This window comes from Akebia trifoliata, chromosome 4 (assembly GCF_017979445.1).
Source record: "Akebia trifoliata isolate Shusen 1 chromosome 4, ASM1797944v1, whole genome shotgun sequence".
Lineage (NCBI taxonomy): Eukaryota > Viridiplantae > Streptophyta > Magnoliopsida > Ranunculales > Lardizabalaceae > Akebia > Akebia trifoliata.
In genome coordinates this window covers 8,613,499-8,635,959 of record NC_141378.1, presented here as the reverse complement: position 1 = coordinate 8,635,959, position 22,461 = coordinate 8,613,499, and the positions used below count along the sequence as shown (strand labels likewise).

The 22,461-nt window shown below is 33.0% G+C and overlaps 3 protein-coding genes across 3 annotated transcripts; 1 reads left to right on the top strand and 2 right to left on the bottom strand.

Moving 5' to 3' along the window:
* Positions 1-4,868: 4,868 nt before the first annotated feature.
* On the top strand, positions 4,869-8,604 carry HB1 (hemoglobin 1). The gene is made up of 6 exons (XM_086439136.1): positions 4,869-5,027; positions 5,108-5,263; positions 5,347-5,470; positions 6,852-6,966; positions 7,367-7,483; positions 8,327-8,604. Exons 1-6 carry the CDS (start codon positions 4,931-4,933, stop codon positions 8,471-8,473), a joined length of 756 nt encoding a protein of 251 aa, XP_086295262.1. The 5' UTR covers positions 4,869-4,930; the 3' UTR covers positions 8,474-8,604.
* Positions 8,605-9,342: 738 nt separating this feature from the next.
* Positions 9,343-9,876, bottom strand: LOC147403533 (CAP (Cysteine-rich secretory proteins, Antigen 5, and Pathogenesis-related 1 protein) superfamily protein). Its single transcript, XM_086437567.1, has one exon. The coding sequence runs from the start codon at positions 9,874-9,876 to the stop codon at positions 9,343-9,345; it is 534 nt and encodes a 177-aa protein (XP_086293693.1).
* An 8,184-nt stretch (positions 9,877-18,060) lies between these two features.
* On the bottom strand, positions 18,061-18,914 carry LOC147403532 (HTH-type transcriptional regulator). Its single transcript, XM_086439135.1, has one exon. It carries the CDS (start codon positions 18,832-18,834, stop codon positions 18,337-18,339), a length of 498 nt encoding a protein of 165 aa, XP_086295261.1. The 5' UTR covers positions 18,835-18,914; the 3' UTR covers positions 18,061-18,336.
* Positions 18,915-22,461: the final 3,547 nt, after the last annotated feature.

The following is a 22,461-nucleotide window of genomic DNA, read 5'->3' as shown; positions in this document are numbered from 1 at the left end:
TTTTAATCCAAAACACTTAAATGTTCATAGCATTTATTATGTAAAGAGATTAACATAACCGTGTCTTTTTCACTCAAAGATAAAACAATGAGGGGTATTATTGAAAAAAAAATGTTTAACAATACTAAAGTCCTCATTATGTGTTGGATGTTAGCATTACCTTATATAAATCTTTAATAACTATTTATATATTTTTAATTTGAAATTTAGATCATTGTATGTTTTTGTATAACTTAAAGTTTTTTAACAGTGTCACACAGTTGAAAAATAGTGTGAGAAACGATGAAAACAATAAAAATAAATTACAAATCAAAATAGAAAGAGCACGTGACACAGGATTTACAAGGTTTGGCAAGATTGCCTATGTCAATGGTCAATGATGTAATCCCTACACTATTTCCATGAAAACTAGATTACACTTTTCAATCTCACGTCTTCAAAAATTGGAAAAACCCTCTTAAAACTTTAAAACAAATCGGCTATTAGTTCATAGTATGTACAAATATGAAATTACACCTACACCAATTTATATATAGCTCACTTAACATAACTATATATCAAAAGTGATGGATACACCATCTTGCTTATTTCTCCTCAAAACTAAGCGTCGTTGAAGCATGCATGTTGTGCCTGTAGACATCAAAATTTTAAAGAGACCTTGCAATTCTCCAAATTATCGAAAGGTTCTAAAATCAAATTTGGGCCTATACATTTTAATTAAAACCTATTGATTGAGATAGATCCTATATGTTTTGGGTTTTGATTGTCGTAAATAAAGTTCATGATCTAAAACAAAATTAAATGATCCATATATTAAATGTTGGGCCTCATATCCAAATAAATGAATTTAACCTGTTAATAATCCATAGAATCCTTAAAATTTGATTTGGACTTTGACTTTTAAACAAATCAATCAAAATTCTTTAAGTTAGGGCATAATTGGAAAGTTAAACTATATTTAAGTATATAAATATCAAATCCTCTCTCATTGGGAGAGGATCTAGATTACTTTCACTTAGAAGACAAAAATTATTCCTCTTAAAAAAAAAAGAAACTCTCAAGCTCTCATCTAGAAACAAAACGAAACTTTAAAAGAGACTTAGACTCTGATTAAAGAGAAGATCAAACCTAAAGTATTTTTATGAAAATCAATAAATATTTCTCAACCGATAAAGTGAGAAGTCTAGAGAGAAGAAAATCTACAGAAGCCTTCATAGAAAATCAAGCACAAACAAAATCACCGTCAAAGCAACATTTCCAACTGATTAAACGCGAAGTTCGGAGAGAAGAAAGCTATACACGCCATCTTTACTTTTTGCACTTAACTATTAATTAGAGAAAAATACTGAGATTTATATTTGCATTTTATCAAAATCAATAAAATCATTTGATATATTTTTCATGAATCTCGAGGTAGATCTGTGAAATTTGTTGTCGAAAATGCCCACACGCTAACCCTTGCAAGAGCAGGATTCAAATTGGGAGATAGTGGGATTTTAAGTCAGCTACCAACCTAATACAACTTTAATCCTTCGTCTAAGCTTCAACGAAGCCTAATTATGAGCTAAGTTATGGCTTATGGCTTATGTGGCTAAAATTGCAGTCATATGGTAAGTGTTTATGGCATGTTAAAAGACAAATAATAATAATAATAACTCAATATAATATAATCATTTGTATATATGTATATATATTTTTTCCAAGTGAATGGTCCTAATTGCACAAATAGAAATCATGGATTTAAAAAAATAAATAAACGGAGGATCATGATAGAGACTTTTTATTGTGTGCTTTCCTTCTCAAAGATATCTTCAATTTTTCCATAAATTTTAGTAAATTTTTCAATGCAAAAGTTGTTATCCTGGGGATTGTAGTGGCGTTATCATGTCAACCTTAGCTCATTGAAATATGAGAAACATTTTCCTAACTAATTTAGTAAAGATTTGATCCTTACCGAAGGTCACTTTGCTTAGATAGATTACCACCTCAGCAATCCAACACCACAGCCCTCTAAGTTGTTTCAAAAAACAGATTTAAAACAAAACAAAAATTGAAAAACAATTTTATTTTTTTAAATCAATCAAAGATTTTGAAAATGGGCTATTACCAAGCTTTCACATAACTCTTAAATTTTAAATCAAAATTTAATGGTGAAAAATAATTACTTCTTGGGATTTTATTTTATTTTATTTGTAGAACTTTATCGTCTACAACAAGCATTGGATCATGTTTTTTTTGGATGACAAAAGTTGAGTCCAAAGACTCTTAGTGAGGGTGAAACCCTTACTAACTTAGTAAGGTTAGTGGCACTCTTGAAATATATCTATCCTCCCCAAGCTATCAGTTAGGATCCACCTACTACCAAACTACACTGATAAAAACAAAAGAGAGCATCTGAGGGGTCAATCAGGTATGATTCAATCGGATGATGATAACTACAATGGCTCGAGAAACACTGAATCACTCTCTCCTCTTTTTCAACTTATTCGCCTACAGGCTACAGCGTTCTCAGGAGTTGGGCCGGACGCCCGTGGTTTTGTACATTTTTGGTCGTTCTATTTTGACACACCGAGTTTGCTAATTGCACCCACCTCAAGCTAATTTTTGAAGTGGAATGTATTGAGGAAGTGGTGCAATTAATCAAAAGTGGGTGCAAATAGAACGGCCCATTTATTTTTCAGCCGACTGTTACGTTCAATCCAATTTACTAATTCGTACAAGTACTATACGATGCATCGGAGGTCCATCAATGTTCGTGCAGTTGTACCAATTATATAATGCTCCCACCAACTCATTGATCAAATTGATCACCCTGGTTTCCCTTTCAACTACGTTTTGATTCTAAGCTCACTATCTCATCTCATCTTGAACTGACCGAGTTGACACGTATTAGATGTCACTTGGACATAAAATTTTAACAACTCTGAAATAAATATTTAAATGCTTTATTTTAGTGGTTGAATTTGGATATTAGATTTGAGAGTTCAATGTCCGTTCATTTTCAAAGTCTTAGATAAAAAATAAATAAATAAAATTTAAACATAATGTAAACTATACATTTTAGAGGATTGAGGTGTTACTTGGACCAATGTAACCCAAATGAGAACATGTATTACATGGTCCTCCGATTTATAGAATGTTAGCATCCATTGATACTTTTCTTCTTTTTTGAACTAATCTATTTAGTTGTTTATTTTTAATGGAAAATATTGATATTTTGATCTTGGGATATCCAATGCTTGTCGTTTATTTAAAAAGATAAGTAAGGACATTTTGATCCTAATAAATAATTATATCATTAATGCTATAAAGACTTATAAAATTAATAATAAGAATGTGGCTAACTTGTGCCTTAGAACACAGGTTAATATGCATTAAATATACCTCCAACCTTTATTTTACTGCATAAAATATCCTAAAAAATACTTTTCCTATAAAAAATACTTGTAAATGTATATTTCCAAGGTGTTTAAAATGCATCTTGACATGTTCCCTTAGGGTACTTTAACAAATCCAAACAACAACAATACTTTCAATATATATTTAAATTTAAAGAAGTGACATTGCACCAATGCCAAAATTTCCTTACCTTTTTTAGATAAAACAACTAAATATATTATTCAAAAAAAAAAAAAACGTATTGGAGATCCTAATGCCCCTCACAAGGCAATGGATGTTAGCATTCTCCTTATTTATATATATTTGAATGAGTTTTTTTTCTCTCGAATGGTGGATTATTAGATACTCGACTGGCTCAATCACAAAATCTTATTTTAGTACAGATTACAAACCTTAAATGATTGAAAAAATTATAAATTGATTATTTTATATAAAATTGACTCAATTGAGTCATTTGAACATATTTTAATAAAGAGTCGTGTTGGGGTGACACAGGGGAAACACAAATGATGTGGTGGCACACACATAACCATAGATGATTTTCCTTGAGATACGAGTAAAAAGCATCTATGGTTATGTGCACACCACGTCATATGTGTGCCTTTGTTTGTGTCACTCAAGCATTAGACTTTATTAAAAGGATGATTCAGACATACCCATTTTGATTAATAGCCCTTTGACCAAGGTTTTTCTTAAGAGACTAATTTAAAATGAAATGAATGCCCCATAACGATATTTTTTTCTCCTAGAAAATCTGTCATTTTCAAGTTGTTAATTTTTAGGGTAAATTATTTTAACTAATTCAATCTATTATTCAATCCATCATATTCAAGGTTTGAAGAAAACCGTTGATTTTTTTACCCAAAAATTCTATCATTTACTCAAGATTTGGAAGTTAAAGGAGATTAATTGTTAAGATTGAAAATGAGTTTAACCTAGAACTTGTCAATTCAAGCTTTTAATCTCTAGGGTAAATTACTCTTAACACATTCACCTTCATAGGCTATCCGTCATCTTCAATATCTTGTAGAAATTCTCAATTTTTCTATCCAAAATCCACCATTATACTTCTCCAAAAATTATATCTTATTCTTAATGTTTGAAATTTGAAGCTGACTACTGGTTGTGGGAGAAAATCAAAGGGCTTTCTTTTGGGATAGAGGTGAAGTGAGAGCATTAAGGTCATATTAGTCTAAGAAAAAAAAAAGACCTAAATCAAGGGGGGCATGTCATCAGTTTCAAAACATTGGGTATTTCTAATGTTAATCAAAATTTGGAGGGGCATGTATAAATCACTCATAAATAAATAATTTAAAACCAATTTAGACAATTGGACTCATTGAAGACCAGACGACATACCACGTTTTGAAACCATATCCAGGAGTCAAAACCTTTCAAAACCATGGGTGGGTACATCAAAAACACAAAACAGCTTGCGAGTTTAATACAAACGTGAGGATATAAAATAGCTTTTCCAAGCTCTGAAAGGTCATGTTGATGTCCCTACACTTTTATATAAAAGACCTATATCATGAACGAAGTAAAGAATTCTAAAGTAAATTTCAAAATAATAATGTCTCTCTTGATCTGCAAAGCTGCTTCAAATGCTACCATGCTCCTCTCTAATGGTACCCCCCCATCACTCCCCTCTTTTCATATTTCATATTTCATCCCTTAATTTTTCACTAATCATCAGGTCTAATCGCAGGAACTCGTACATTCGATGCTGTTTACCAATCAAAGATCAACAACACGCAAGAACGTGGATCGATATATGGAAACCGACGATGCGTCGAATTTTCATGGGTAAAGAGGGATGGATTGAGGAACATACTTGTTAGTAACAATGCGAGATTAATTAAAAGTAAGATTTTAATAATGTCTTGTAATTTGTTTATGTTATTTTATGATGATTTATTATGTAATTAAATGTTAATGAAAATGAAGATGTGGAGAGGAGTAGAAAGTTAAAGGTAAGAGCATTCACTGAAGAACAGGAAGATTTAGTTGTCAAGTCATGGAGTGTAATGAAGAAGAATGCTGGAGAATTAGGGTTGAAATTCTTTTTAAGGTAAAAATCAAAGATGTCACTTTATATTTTTTATCTTGTTAGGGTTGGCTTCTTATGAAGAATTTTCTAAAATCTTGTTAGAATTAAATTTTTCATTAATTATTTTTATATACACGAAACATTAAAAAAAAAAAAAAAAAAACTATAATGCAATGTAAAAATTGATCGGATCGGATGATTGGTACGAAAATTTGTCAAAGTGGTCGGAGACCACGGTCCAATTCTGACTCACTTCAGCTGGATCGACCGACAAATATGAAAAAATTAAAATTATTTATACTTTTATCAAAAGTGCCCATTATCATAATTTATGTGATGATAATGGGCACTTTTGATAATGACTTTTTTATTAAATAAATAAATAAATAATGGTATTTATGTTGAAAAGAGGGCTTTTATCAACATTATAGTATGATGTCTGACATTATCTTGTTATCATTTTAAATTTATATGATCATATTATTTATTTAAAATGGGGTAAATCTGAAGAATTCTTCTAGGTTTTGGTGAATATTACCTGTATTTTAAAACTCAAATGCCCTTGCCTTCAACATTTATACCAAAAAGCACATTCTTTAATATTTTTGTGGTAAATTTTTTTTACACCATTCTTCAACCTAAAGATTCTATCTTCATCAACAATTAAATGCTAAGAACGAGATAGGGTTTTGGGGGTGGGGGGAACGGATTTTTGCCAAGAGGTTTAAAACAAGCTTGAAGAGGTTCAATTGGTTAAAAAAATGGGATCTTGGATGTTGAAAACAATGAGATTTGTGGGGGAAAAGGGAAGATCCTTGTCACGAGTTTGAAAATGAGGGTTTTTTTTTTTTGGTTAGTTTGTATTAGCCTCTCATGCAAGACCGATATCGAAGGTTGTCTAACCATTTGAAATAGAGGGAATTATCTATGATTTGAGAAACCTAGAGGGTACATCAAAATTATCCTGTGTCTATAGGTGTGATTTTATATTTTTCTTCCATCCGATCCTAAGTTTTTTTAAATTATATAATATTTTTAGAGTGATGTATGGTTATAACATATAGGGGTGATAATATATCATCCTGGAAAATTCTGTTTAAATTCAATGGCTTGGAATCATAATTTTTGATGTTTTGTGGGAGAAGAGTTTTTTTTTTCTTAAATAATTACACACAAATTTATGGACTCACTATAACAATAACCAAATTAATAAAATAATTTTTGTTTTGTCTTAGTCAGGCCACTAATTGATTTTGAATCTTTAATTGAAAGATTCAAAATAATGAACATTATTATTTGACTATTTTGTCTTTTTGAGATGGTGGGATGGATTATGTGTAAAAGTTTAAATTAAATTATAATATTTGGATTTTGGTGTGGGTGTGGGGGCATGCAATTGCAGGGTATTTGAAATTGCACCGTCGGCACAGAAGCTGTTTTCATTCTTGAGAGATTCAGATGTTCCTGTTGACAAGAATCCAAAGCTCAAACCTCATGCTGTAACTGTCTTTGTCATGGTCTCTCTCTCTCTCTCTCTCTCTCTCTCTTACATATCTATTGGTGTGTTATAAGTAAAATATTTGTGTGTTAATAGAAACTCTGTTTATTGATAACGGCTGTAATGGGCCAATTCAATCAACCCAAAGTTAATTATTTTACTAACTAGGCCTTATTAACAAGTGTAGTTGTACTTGTTCGTAACTTGTTAACCTAAACCCAAATCTAAATCTAGATGGGCTTGAGGCATTGCACTCTTAAAATGTAGGACCTATGAGAAAATTGATCTCATTGGTGACCTTAATGGGCAAAGTACAACAATTTTTCTTCAAATAGTTTCCTATTTTCTTAATATAACTACCCAAAATAAATTAAAAAAATAGCTATTCTACTATTGAAATTTATTGTTATATTTTGTAGACTTGTGAATCAGCAATTCAACTCCGAAAGGCTGGGAAAGTTACGGTGAGAGAGTCGAGTCTAAAGGACTTGGGTGGCACCCACTTCAAATATGGTGTAGCTGATGAACATTTTGAGGTAATACCATGAAACCTGTTGGGATTTTGATTCATGAATAGTCACAACTTATAGTTTTGATCTATGAATGTGTGCAAATTTTTTGATTACTCATGAATGAATGCATCTATTTGTAAAGAGACACTTAATAATTCCTTCTATATCTATAAATAGGATTGACAAGTATACTAATTACTAAAGTTTTCAAGAACTCAATTTACTATTTTAATTTCTCAAATTATTAAGTTGGAGTTACACATTGTTTCGTAGGAAATTTCATATATAGTGGAATTCTCAAGATTGTTGTTTGCAAATTCTTATTGCGATTTTGTTATATCCTAAAGGTTATTTTATCTGTTAACTCTTCTACAAATGAGAAAAAATAAAGTCTTAAAGATTGCGATCTTTTCACGTCTCAAAGTCCCAAGATTTTGATTGTCTTATTCTTCTAAAACTCCATTTTCCTAACAATTCCCAATCACAAAAATTCCATATTTCTTACAAGAATTACATTCTATCTCATTAATTACTCTTTTGCTTCTGCCAAGCCAAATCCATGGCTAGTGAGAGGAGTGATTGTATTTGTTTATTGATGGGCTAAGTATATAGAAGCTGACATTCATGAAACCTCATATTTCATCTGAGTCTTTGGACTCCAAATCCATGGGATCAACAATCCCTATGAGTTGACAAAATTTAAAGTCTATAAGAAAGGTCTTGTAGAGCCTGGAAATTCTACTAAAATCCAATCGAAAGGATTGGAATTAACAAGACCATAAGTAGAACCCCAGATCATGTTTCTAGCAAATTAAAATATTAATCTTGAATGTGTCACCTTATAATTTGTTTAATGGTGCTGTATAGGTTACGAAGTTTGCTCTATTGGATACTATAAAGGAAGCAGTTCCAGATATGTGGTCACCAGAGATGAAGAATGCATGGGGAGAAGCTTATGATCAGTTGGTGGCTGCTATAAAGAAAGAAATGAAGTCTCCCTCTCAGGATTCTTAATTAACTAAAATCCACCTTTCTATTTAAATAATCTTTTATCGATTACAGTAGTAATCAATCTATTTAAATAACTATGTGGTTTATTAAATATTGTGAAATTTAAAGTGATGAAGAGTGATCTGTTTCCCGTATATTCTTGATAGTTGTTATCTGCTAAAATCCCCCTTGCTATTTAGATTGTTATCGTCAAATTCTTGCATTTTTTTTTCCCATATGAAACTAGGACTGCAACTTGGGTGGGTTGACGCTAGGGCGGACTAAATCGACCATCAAACTTAAGCTCATTAACCCAAGCTAAGTCTGGGCTTGGAACTTCTACACTCGGTGACAAACTTGGTAGTTTTTGTTGGGTTGAGCTTATTGAACAAGTCTAATGTAGTATTACAATACACCCATAGACAACAAAAAGAAGAAAATTAATGTTCAAAAAAGAATTTTTTTTCCTTATAATAAATATATGTAACAAGAAATAACTAAAAAAAACTAAAATATATAATTAATATACAATTAATTATATATTATTATATAACCTCGAGTTCAGGTTAAGTTGGGTTGCCTGAGCCCTCAACCCGAATTAAAGGCTGATTGAGTTGTTCAAACCCAGGCTTAACTAATGGCTCATCCATCAGTGGGGTTGAGCCCAGGCCAAACCCCCAAGTTAAACATTTAATAATAAAACCCTTAGTCCTCTAAATCTAATGATATTTGATACTAATAAAAATCCACACACACATGGAAAAAAGAAGAGGAAGAAAACAAGACAATCTCTTCCCAAGTTCCAATCAAATTATTGAATTTATAGTAAAACTAGTGTAGATTTCATTAAATCACACCATTAAATAAGATCTCTTTCAAACTCTCTCACTTCTCTAATAGGGTTTTTCACCAACTATATTTCCAGGGGGGAAATAAAAACAAATAGTAAGACTAATTTGCCCCTTGGCACATGAAGCTCGTGCGCACCCCACCTCTAATGACTTCTTCCATACCACTTGAGTATACACACCACATTTATGGTCTTTTACACAAGAGTTATTAGCGTAGTTATAGTATTTCTTCTCCTCCACCCATGTCTCCACCGCGTCGTAGGGTGTCACCGCCTTTCCACTTGCCCATAATTGGTTCATACCATAATTTTCTAACCTTGTAACAGCAAAGTTGCAACCCTTATTGTCCCTTTGATACCGTGCGAGCCGGTCTGCATCTATAAATAACTTCTTGCTCCAATGTAGTGGGCTTACACCTACTATAGCCCTTGCCCGGTTGTGAGCAACGAGGAACTCATTGGTGGCATTTGGCCCGTGAGGTTGTGCCACCAATGGTAGGATGAGACAAGAGGTGGTGCACATGGCTAGAGCTACTAGTAAGGACAAGATGTGGTTTGGTTGCATGATAGACCCCATTTTTCTTTTCATGTGTGATGTGAGATCAAGTTGATAAGAAGTCTAATTTATAGACACATTCATACTAAGTGAGAACAAAGGAAATTCTCCATCTTGCCCTTGTTAATACAAGACTTGTAAGTTAGGCCTTGTTTGAGAGTGTTTGGCAAAATTTGAACTCAAAAGAGGTTTTATGGGAAACAACTTTTTGGTTATGAGCCACTTCTTGCTTCTGTTCATTTTAAACTTCATGTAAGAACGGAATGTGCCTCACAAATTTTTACCAATCAATAATTTTATTTTGAAACGTAAAATCACGAGAGGAAAAAAAAAATCACTGAATATATTCCAAAATGGGCATTAAAAGCTATTTTGAATTCAAAAAATCATTTTTTGGGGTCAAAATCATGAGAATCGCAAATGGAGTTGTCAAACGCAACCTTAAAAATATCTTCATTTGGGTCATTAGATGTCAATGTATGGATTCCCATCCATAGATTATGATTTTATTTTCTTGAAAGTGGATTGCTATTGTGAGAATCATTGTATTTTAATATTGTATGAATATTTAATGGTAAGTTAAGTTTAGGGTGGGATGCACGCCTAGACCAGGCACGTGACTTAGTTGACTTCTACAAAAGAATCTGCCCACGTGACCTGCTTCTGTGGGAATTTCAAGGATCATTATAGGTCACGTGGCTTGAAAGTTTGACTGCCGCAGTCCCACTAGCCTTGTTGAACCAGCCTGGCAACCGTCGGATATACTGATCATCAACCAACTTGATCGGATGATTCATATCTTTGTGTCCTGCATGGGCTCTCATGCCAGATCAAGGAGTGATAACTAAAAAACAAAAAATATACTAGAGGTAGGGCAGAGTGAAAATTGAACCACCTATGAGGCTACAGCCTGGGCGTGTTGGAGGGTAGACCAAGGCTCAACACAATTGGCAGAACTCTCAATCCGAACGTTGAACTTGAGCTCATTAACCCAAACTTAACTCGTAGTTGAGTTTTTAATATCGGATTGAGCTCGAGTTAGTATGGCATAGGTAGTTATGCACAGTTTGGGGGAGGGGGATTGACCTCGTTGAACAAGCCTATTTTTATTTTATTAGCAAAAAAAACATATATTTTAAAAAATATATATAAATAAAATTTTCATATCTTAAGTGAAAAATATATAATTAATAAAAAAAATTATAATGAAGGTCAAGTTGAGTAATTTTAACCCTAGCTCAATTCATATTTTACATAATTTGATAATACTCCCTTGCAAAATTTTAGTATATTAAATTTAACCCCCTTCAGAATGCAAGATTAGGTTTACTCTCCTTGATCAGAAGCCAATGTTATTTTTTGTCGATAATTTAATGATGAAATTTTGATTTAGTAATCTAAATTTTTAAAGGGCATTTTAAATAGAAAAAAAATCACTAATAAATTATTAACAAAAAGTAACATTGACCTTTGGTGATAAATCTAATCTTTCCATAATTTAGTAGATCTACATGGACTCATTAGATACATCATTTTAAGTTATGAACCTAATTAAATATAATATGTGATGTTCCATATCCAATTAGAAAATCTATATTTTTTTATTGGTCCTAATTCTATCTGATTTGATTTGATAGAACTATATATATCAATATAATCCATATTTTACACCTAAATAATATATGTAACATAAACGCACATCTCTATCTCATTTACATTTTCAAACACAATTCGATTGGGTACCTACCGGGGGTTGGTCGAAAACCTATCTAATAACTTGTCAATTGTCTCCATATCGGATTGAGTCCTATCAAAATTAAACCAAATCTTCAATCCAAACCTTGTGTTGTAGAATCAAAATGATTTGGATTTTGGGTCCGATTTGATCCATTGATAGCTTTGATTGATGAATATTGATGGCATGTGCCATTTTGGAATTTTTCTTAATAAATGACAGACTCACAATCTCTCATGACCTTTGCAATGATATCAAATCGAAATTATATTATTTAAATTAATTATTAGTTTTTAAATGATCTCAAAAACATTTTTTTTATTATTAGTAATATATATACAAAATAACATAATTATTACGTCTACTCATTTAACTTCTTAATAAATTTTCCATTATTTTTATTATTTTAATTCCAAAGAAATATATATATATCCACACCATCTAATACTCCATACTCCATACACTTAAGGGTCAATGGATAGCCGAAATCCGAATTCGAATTCGTACACTTAAGGGTGTCAATGGATAGCCGAAATCCGAATTCGAATTCGAATTCGAATTCGAAAATTCGGATATTATTCGAAAATTTCGGATATCGGATATTGGATTCGGATGTCATTCTAACATTCGAATGAGTTTCGGATACGAATTCGGATATTGCGATATCCGATTCAACAATATCCGCTCCGATGACACTACATGTCATGTATTTATGTTTTACAACAAAACGTTTCTATATGTATATATGTGTTATGTATTCGTTTTATACAACGAAAATTTATTTTAAACCTTCGTCTTCTCAATCTAACCCACCTTAGCCGTAAAGAACCAGACGACACAGCGGGTTTCAATCGAACTTCGACCACTATCTTCTCCGGCCGGCGAGCATCAGGTACGCATTCTCTCTCTCTCTCTCTCCGATCTGAACCGGTCGGAGTGATTTTTCGGACAAATCCGTGGGTTTCGTCGTTTCAACTATGCGAACTCCGACAAGTCTTCCCCGGCCGGCGAGCATGCAGGTACATACTCTATCTCTCTGTCTCTCTCTCCGATCTGAACTGGTCGGAGTGATTTTTCGAACAAATATGTGGGTTTCGTCCGATTTTTTATCGAATCGGATATTATCGGATATCCGATATCTTTTTCGGATTCGAATTCGAATGTTTGTCAGGGATATCCGATCGGATTCGAATTCGAATTCAGATAGTATTAGTTATTTTCGGATTCGAATTCGGATATAGCACTATCCGTTGACAGCCCTACATACACTGAATAGATATGACAAGAATGTCTGCAATGGCCCATATCATTATTTTCTCCTCAACAATACAATTATAATTATATATATATATATATATATATATAGAGGGTCCCGTTCAACAACAAACATTTTGGCAAAATATTTTTCAAAACATGGGTTAGAGGTTTTAGAATGGGCTGATTTTTGGTGAGGATGATCTCTACGGTGAGGAGATCATCCTCACCAAAAATCAGCCCATTCCAAAACTTCTAGTCCCAGTTTACAAGTTGAAAAATCGTGGACCGTCCATTTTTTGTAAACCATTTTTTATGGGGTTAGAAGTTTTGGAATGGGCTGATTTTTGGTGATGATGATCTCCTCACCATAGAGATCATCCTCACCAAAAATCAGCCCATTCCAAAACCTCTAACCCATGTTTTGAAAAATGTTTTGCCAAAATGTTTGTTGCTGAACATTTCCCAATTATGAAATAGTTAAAGAAATAACTGCATCTTTTATAAGTGTCAAACAGATGTAAAATATTGATGATTAAATTTTAATTATAAGGTAAAGTACTCAACCACATGGAGATCATTTTCCTACCTGACCGCTTTGACAGCAAATGCAGCCATCTCTCTCAAGCTTGGTCAAACATTTTTGATCGTCTGTAAACAATTTAATCAATTAAAGTGATGGTTAATTTTAAATGTAATCGATCGCATTTTTTTTTTCTTAAAGAATGCATGGGTGATTTCATAAGGTTAATGAAGTACAAAATTATGATGTCTTGTACTAAGGTGTACAATGGCGTACCACATCATGTTTCAAAGATTACGATTGGGATAAGTATTTCTTCATTCATTTTTTAAAATGTTGAGTGTCATGTTAATTAAGGTAATTAATTAGAGAGATGAAGCTAAAATTCTCAATATATATAATGGTTTACAAAAATGGACGGTCCACGATTTTTCAACTTTTAAATTAGGGCTAGAAGTTTTGGAATGGGCTGATTTTTGGTGAGGATGGTCTCCTCACCGTAGAGATCATCCTCACCAAAAATCAGCCCATTCCAAAATCTCTAACCCATGTTTTGAAAAATGTTTTACCAAAATGTTTGTTGCTGAACGGGACCCTTCATAATTAGATCTAATGAGCATTGTTTTTTTTTCTTTGGTTAGGTCACCATTTAGAGCTGTCAATATATTAAGTTTGGACAAAATTCAGGTCAATTTGGATTCAATCCGATAAGAATAATGTATCAGAAATTTATTACGCTTTACTAATAAAAAATAAAGATATCCAATATTTATTGAGTCGAGCCTTTAATGGTTCGAATTTTTATATGAATATAATATTTTGATACAAATCTCATCAGATGACGTTTTAATCGGGTTCAAATTGACTCAAATCCTATATGATAAATAAAATACAAAACTATACATCATGTATCTTAACAAATACATAAATAATTTATATACTTTCTCAATAGAATCGGGACATGGTTGATCCAAAAATTGGATCCCTATCTTAACCCAAATCTTTTATCAGAACCTCATTTATCGTATCAGAACGGATCAAATTTTGGTTCGGATCCAATCCATTAACAGCACTATCAACCTTAGTATAAAGAGTAAGATTTAAAAACATTTTCTTTGGTATTCTTTCATCGGTGGTGATGTAACAGAAAGCTTAGGTAGGTGGACCCCCACAGTTACAAAACCTTTTCCCCATTTCTGTTTATGGATCCAACCACTCACTAAAAGGGGCCCACCAAACAGCCCATCTTATTATCAGGTCATTTTCTCATCATGTTTAAGACAGCTGTCATAATGTAACTATATATGTATCTAAGTAGGTGTGAAAAATGTCGCTTGTTAGTATTCCTCTTATAGTTATTAGAATAAGTGAGAATGATCAAATGTCAGATGATGTGATGATGCTGATGATGGTCAGTCTTGATGATCTGCCAACACATCATCATGATTGGTTTGATTATAATGATCAAAACCTTTGTACAGTTCGGTAGGATTCCTGTCTCTGCTGTCCAGCTGTAACAACATCCAGAAGATATCCTCCAAAGAATTTTGTTTTGGCATTTGGATTATGTTCAGTTTGATTGATCCTGTGGACCCGATCATTAAAACCACATGAAACTCCAGACCATAAAAATAGTCTGATTGGTGATTTTCCAACTAATGCATGATTTAGCAAAACCCCCTGATTTTTTGAAGTAAAATTTGGATTCTATAATATTATTCGGTGAGGGGTTTTGTTCGACTAAATTTCGAAAGATTCAGTAATTATTTGTTGAAATGTCCTTGTTCTTGACATTAAAAAGTAGAAGGTAATAAAATTTTGAGGGTGAAGAATAAAATTGTTATCATATTCTGTGATAAATTCATAAATCATTAATTTGTTGATTTGATCGATATTCTTTTTTTTGGAGAATTCTGTGCCTATGGATTTTTCTTTTTGAAAGTCTTCAACATTTCAACTTCCCCAATAATCAAGCTTGTTCTTGAAGTTTGATGGTTGAAGGGGGGAGAATCTTTAGGTTAGTGTTGAGGGTGCACCTTTTATGATAGAAGTCTAATGTCTTGAATTATTGGAAAAGGTTAAAGACAAGGACATTTCAATTATTTTATATTAAAATATCATGAAAGACTAAAGTCAAGACTTCTCTCTAGGTTGGAGATGAGGGTTCACATTTTTATTATAGGAGTCTAAGATCTTGGATCATGGGAAAAGGTTAAAGAGATGGGCATTTCAATCATTTTATATTGATGTCTCATGGAAAACTGAAGTCAAAAGATATATAACGAAGCTGGAGAACATAAGGATATCTCTAACTTTAACCAAGTCTTGGGGTGGTTCTTTTCAATTTTATTTTATTTTCTACTATATTACTATAATTATTATTATTTTGATAATTGGGTATCCCTGTGGACAATAGACCGCACCAGTATCTAGGCTTTTGACTAGTCCATATACCATGATCTTGTTAAGGACTAGTCTTGGGGAAGGTGCATCGCCCACACATCACACACACCAAGTTAGTGAGGGTGCACCCTCACGGAATGGGCCTAAGGAATGAATTCTTTAAAGACACAACAAATATCATAACTATCAGTCTGTCGTGTAAATATACTGTGATTATATTTTTTTTAATATTAAAATTTATTAATTAAAAAAATATATATTATATTGACTGAGAAAGTAAAATAGGAATAAAAGTAGAGTCGTGATAATTTGCCTCAGGATAGACAATAAAATATTTATGATTCTATGTATCCCCAAGCAAATGATCTACAATTTTGTGATGGGGCCATATGGGGGGGATGCCCAAAAAATCGTTATATTTGAGGACTATTACTTGTGAAAAGGCAACCTCATTTAGTAATAACTTTCAAAAAGTAATAATTTTAACAATTTTCTTTTCATAAGCTCAAGAGCTTTTATTAAGAAGCACTTGTCAAAATTCTTAATATAAATGATGTCCCAAAGTGCCACTATGCATTTTGGAGTCCCACCAACTTATGAGAGGCATAACATCTAGAAATTATTTATTTATTTATTTTTGCTTTGATGGACAACACATACCATCCCACGTGACATGTGTACAATAGATATGGTGAAAGAGATATAGAGATTTGAAGTTTGATGGACAACACATACCATCCCACCTGACATGTGTACAATAGGTATGGTGAAAGAGATATAGAGATTTGAAGTCATGACCTGAAGAGTAAATCCAATTAGTCTTGTCATCACAACTAACCTAATGGGTATAAATTACTTTATTTTTCCTGCGAGGTTCAATAAAACAACATTTAAAAATTATTTTATTCCTCCTTAAAAGTTCAAAAAAAAAATAGAAAGTTGTTATTGGAACCCCAATTTTTACTTAATACACCCCAGCTTTTCTAAAATTCCGAATATGACAAATAGAAATTGAAAAAAAGAAAAAAAATGAGAGAGTTCTATTGGCACATCAAGTTTTACTTATTGCTGAATCATTAACATTTTATATTTTAAAATTTTATCGGGGGTGTAATAAGTAAAAATTTAGGGTGCCAGTAGCAGCTCTCTAAATTTAAGAGTATTTTGATGTTCCCCATTGTCATAAGGATTGAATCAAATTTGCCTCCTCGAACCATTGACTTGATCAAATAAATGAGAAGGAGAGTTTTGGAGAATTAACTACCCAATTCCGTATCCTCTTTGTGCTCTAGAGTGTACAATATGAGAAATAACTCTGCCTCACACCTCGAGATTCACAACATGAGCAAAAAAATATATCCAATCTCCTCTTAATATTGATGGAAATATGTAATTTCAATTAGATGATCAAGACAGTGTCCAATTTAATAAAATTTAATGATGAGTTGTATAATTATTACATGTTGCTCTCTTTTTTGGGTATTTTAGAAACACCCTCTTATAAAATTAATGATATTAGCTCTTGCAAAATGCTTGATTAGATTTACCCCCTTGATCGTAAGTCAAGATTGTTTTATCTTAATGATTTAACAGTAAAATTTTGATATTTTTTAAATTTTATTTAATAATATAGGTATTTAAAGAGTATTTTGAAAAATAAAATATCAAAATTTCATTGTTTTTATTGCATATTTGGAATATGATCATCTATCTTATCCATTCTAATTATTTTATTTGATCGTTTCAGTTATGTCAAACCAAAGAATAAAGTGAAAACTACAACATATCATATCTCTACTATTATACTTAAAGAAGGTGGAGTAGAAGTGACACCGAAATTGATATTCTAAAAATGCTGCCACCTTCATATTTAATATGTAATATTCACGCATCCTCTAAATTACAAATAAACCCTTCTGGAACATTGCTCGCAAAAAATTAATTTGGGATTTTAAAGAATTTCAATCGACCAATCACATCGACTAAAATTACTACCCTTTTAGGTTTTATGTAAGTAGAGTCAGTCGGGATTCTGTACAAATCCTTGATTGAGCAAAATATCTCTCATATCTTGAGGTAAGACAACACGTGTCTTTTTCATGATCAAACGTTAGTGCAAGCCAACTAATCAACCTGATGATTTCTACTTTCTGGGCATTGAATCTGGCCTTTTATGCTAAAAAAAAAAAAAAAAGGTGGGGGCAAACTACAGTAGCAAACCAACGGAAGTACAGAATATACATTCCTCAATTATTTTGATTTGGATTGGTCCAGCTAATGAGTTAATTCATTTGTTTTCAAATCGAGGGAGACATCTCAGATATGATATATTACCAGGGAGGGAGGTATCTCCAAATACCCAAAATTATGTAATGACCAATGGTCAAAATTGCTACACGCGCAAGACACAACAACTGATGTTCAATCGACGTCACAACTTTCTCTAAGTGAGGCAATGAGTTTATCTAACACTATTTTCGTAATTTCATTACCCATTCAGGGTAAAGAAAAAATTATAACATCCCCCTCTAAGACATCAACTATTTACAAAATCAACCCTTAGACACTACTCTTCAATTGCACTTAATTTGGACGTAAAATTACGTCCTTTGCCACCTCCTTTTCCCCTCCTCTTCACCACCAACTCATCACCACCACCTACCACAGCGGCCACTTCTCTATGTGACTGCCTCCCATTTCCGGAAAAATTCACCGGAACAACCCCTTTCCGGTGACACCCACACTTGTCTCCACCACTCTTCCTTAAAGCCGAATTCGCTTTAACAGCCAATGCAGCCATCTCTTCTGCTTGAAGTTTATATCTTAACTTAGTCAACGGTAGCACAAAATAGAGTTGACCAGGCTGAAGCTCTTCATCATCTTTGACCGGTGACACTAAGTCATCAAACTCCATCTCGTCCGAGTTACAGATAAAAGAAGTGGGATTCTTCTGTAACACCTGCGAGACCTTCACGGGGTAAGAGAACTCCTGAAGTTTTCCGTCTTGGAGGATAAGTTTAGCCGTCGAAACGGCCGTTGACTCGCACGAGCTACAAATGCCCATCTCGGTTTTTAAATTTCCGAGTTGAATCGGCTTAAACTCGGTTGGGTTGTCCGGGACTGGGAGGAGAAATGAGAGTGGATTCCATTTATATAGGCGAACGGTAGTTTCTTGCCACGAAGGATTTTGTCGTATTTAAGTGCATTTTTGAAAAGAGTGCGAAAGGTTGCCAACCTGTAAATTATAGATGACAGGTTGTACAAATGTACTGTCACGGAGAAATAGCCATGCTTTTAAGCTTAAATTACGGAAATTGGCCTTGGGTTTTGTTTTTCTCCGTTTCGTTGTTGATGCGAAGATAGTAGATATTGACACGTCATCTAAGACATAAATTTGCTGTACTTTTTCTTACTAAAAAAAAATTGATGTCCCATTTACCATGAAATACATTTTTAGACCCGATAACTTGCACGTGAATCTTTATGTGGGCATATATATAAAAACATATGATTCGATTGAAGAAATATGTCATCAAATTTGATAATTTTTCATTATTGATTTTTGATAATTCTTGTTACTCAAATCAGATATCTTTAGATTTTTGTTTGTGAGTAGGGTAGTCAACACCCAACGGATTAGTATTGATTTGATACCAATTTGATAAGAATAAAGATCGTATTAGAAGTCGGTCCAATAATTATTGGACAGTGCCCCTATTGGATGGATCAAAATTTTTATTACATCTCAATTTGATTGGATATAAAAAAAATTAATTTGGTCCTGATATGATCAAAACTAAATATATATTATATATTTTATCTAAAACATATATTTTTCTCATGGGTTATGATAAACTAGCTCAAAAAAAGATACCAACTGACGTGGCATGTGCATGAAACTATAGATTTTTCCTCTAGATATACAAGGAAAAATCTATGATTCTATACAATTTAAGGAAGAATTCAACTTCAATGTACCAGGATGGCATAAAGCTTTCGTCGGCTGAAGTGTTTTCAATTCTCAACCCCACCTGCTTCACAATCATGGTCATGTTGCTTACAATGAGATCCTTAATGCATTGCAGATGCTTTTATTCATTTTTGTAAATTCTTCTGCACCTCTCCAGCCAAAGGTGGTATACATAGGCCTTGAAGGCTAATTTTTGAATTAATTTTGGATTGTAGTTTTTTGCTTATAGTGTTGCTAGTTAACCATTTGATTTTAGTTTGCCAACATCTACTTGATCTGTTGGTAAGGGACCTGTGTTGGATTCTTTGCCTTAGCTCAAAGGAGTAGTTGCACTCCAGAAAGAGTTCATCTTCATTTTCAGGAAATGCTTTATAGAAAACACAACAAGAGAAGGGGATGCACCTTCTCCTCATGAGACGATCTTAGGTCTTCAGCCCCTTTACTCATCATTAGCCATGATATAACGTAATGCCTTGACACCCTTCCTGTGAACCAGATGAACCCTACCGACCTAATATTGGAGTCATTCCTTTTGAGGGAGGTATAAGTTGTGACTCCAGAAAATTTTCCTATTGGTTCAAGTCTCTTGAACACCTTGTCTTCTTGGTTAGAATCCCTCTCCACTTCATTTAAATCATTCTAAACTTCATCCAGGTTGTTCCTATCGGGGATGAGTTGAATGCAAAGGCTATTACTAATTAGATTTGCTATTTTGACCTATTTTTCAATGGATAATAAACGTAGCGGAAACGTGTGAATCAATAGATTCGATAGGTTGTGTTCAATGAATTACTTTAAATCAATTGAGATTAATAGATTCAATTGATAAACAAACAATAGCTTGAAGCTAAAAAGTAATTAAAAGATAAAAGACAATTGAATTGATTATTTTCATATTTTGAGCTCCTTATATAAATAACTCCATCATAACAATTTGTAATCCTATTAAAATACTAAAAATTAACATTCCTAACCTATTTATAACATAATATTAACTTTCTAATTTTATTAGAATTTAAATTGAACACTTCTAAGCACTACTAATTATAGTTAAAATAATAAAAATGAATTTAAAACAAATTAGAAACTAACAAGAAATTGTACTCCTAACATAACTATGAAATATAAATTCTACTAGAAGTAGAAATAGAAATAGAAATAAAACCTAATAGAATCAGATTGCTTAGAGTTGTAGATGTCATACATCAATAAGTAAGTTGAATCTCATTGCTTATTGAAATCTCTTCCCGTCTGGGTGCCAAGGGGTTATGCGAGAAGAAGGTTTGGTTGCCATTCCCCAGATCATGGATGAGCATCTATGAAACATCCTTAAGAATTCTCATTGTCCAGAAGTAGTGATTTTTTATCAGGTTCTCCTTTACCCATTTCATCTATACGTTGTCCTTGTTTGAAGCTAAGGCCTAGACTTACTTAGCTATGTGTGCTTTGTTGAAAGTCTCTAGGTCTTTGAACCCCAATTCTCCTTCTTCCTTATTCTTAGCCATCTTTTTCCAGGTCTTTGTTGAAAGAAGTTTGAACACACTAGCCTAGTAAACTTGGATGTTATCGAGGATTGGTTTGACCGGCTCAATTCTCCATGCCAAGGAGAGAAATATGGCCTTCCAAACTTAAATTCTTGAAGTTATCTTCTCCATTAAAGGTTGAAAGTCTTGGTGTTTTAGTTTGATAGTTGTTAGGGGCAAGCCAAGGTACCTCATAGGGAGCTGGCCTTCCTTCATTCTCAAGATGCTCATCAGAGTCTCCTTCTTCCTAATATCGACTCCCGAAAAAAAATACATTGCTTTTGCTTTCATTGATCTTCAGTCTAATAGTTTGATTGAACCATTGCATACTATTAACGATTGAAGAAGCATATTGCTCATTTCCTTTCATGAAAATCATGAGGTCATCCACAAAGATGAGGTGGGACACTTCGAATTTCTTGCACTTGGCCGATAGTTCTAGCTCTTTGTCATTGCTTCTTTTTTGTAGATTTCGACATGATGTGCAATATGAGGTACAATCTTGAGGTCACTCCAGCATAACTTAAGCAAATGTTACTCTCGAGGATGATCGATGAATCTTTGCACACCCAAATGCTACTTTGAGTGTTATGTAGGGTCACTGTAGCAAACCTGTTGAATATCATAAGGTTAGTGGTAGTGCAACAAGGCATATTTATTTTAAGAATGAGAATTATTATTGCCACACCAACTTTTACTAATAATTCATCAACTGTGTGCAATTCTTTGGGGATTTTACATAAGAATTAGTGTGGCATTAGTAAGAGTTGGTGTGTCAATAGCAACCCTGTTAAAGAATACGCATCAATTTATTTTCATTTAAAAAAAACAACCTAATTTCGTGGCTTCGAAGACGTGTCGGCGTCTGCGCCACTCGTAATTGTTATACATTTGGGGAGCTCGCATCAAATTCTTCCTTTTAGGTACATCACGTCCTTGTCGATTATCTACCTTCCTGTTTTCTTGATCGTTGATCCCTTCGACTAATACAAAATAAAAGTGATAAGACGTATAATCTGACTAAGCACTTGCTTTCTCTGAGATGAAGAAAAAACAGAATCAGTCGAACTTTAGTCAACACGTGCGATTTTAGATTCTTATGAAAAAGGTAGAAAAGTGAGAAAGTTTGAACCCCACTAACCTTTTTAATTATACAGAGAGAAAGCTTAGTTCATAAGGTCAATTAACGAACGGCTCA

Bases quoted from the DNA above. Each gene is read 5' to 3' on its own strand.
- HB1 (XM_086439136.1), top strand. From the start codon at position 4,931: ATGAACGAAGTAAAGAATTCTAAAGTAAATTTCAAAATAATAATGTCT. The intron at 5,471-6,851 runs GTAAAAATCAAA...ATGCAATTGCAG, and splicing joins GGGTTGAAATTCTTTTTAAG to GGTATTTGAAATTGCACCGT. The intron at 7,484-8,326 runs GTAATACCATGA...GGTGCTGTATAG, and splicing joins TAGCTGATGAACATTTTGAG to GTTACGAAGTTTGCTCTATT.
- LOC147403533 (XM_086437567.1), bottom strand. From the start codon at position 9,876: ATGGGGTCTATCATGCAACCAAACCACATCTTGTCCTTACTAGTAGCT.
- LOC147403532 (XM_086439135.1), bottom strand. From the start codon at position 18,834: ATGGGCATTTGTAGCTCGTGCGAGTCAACGGCCGTTTCGACGGCTAAA.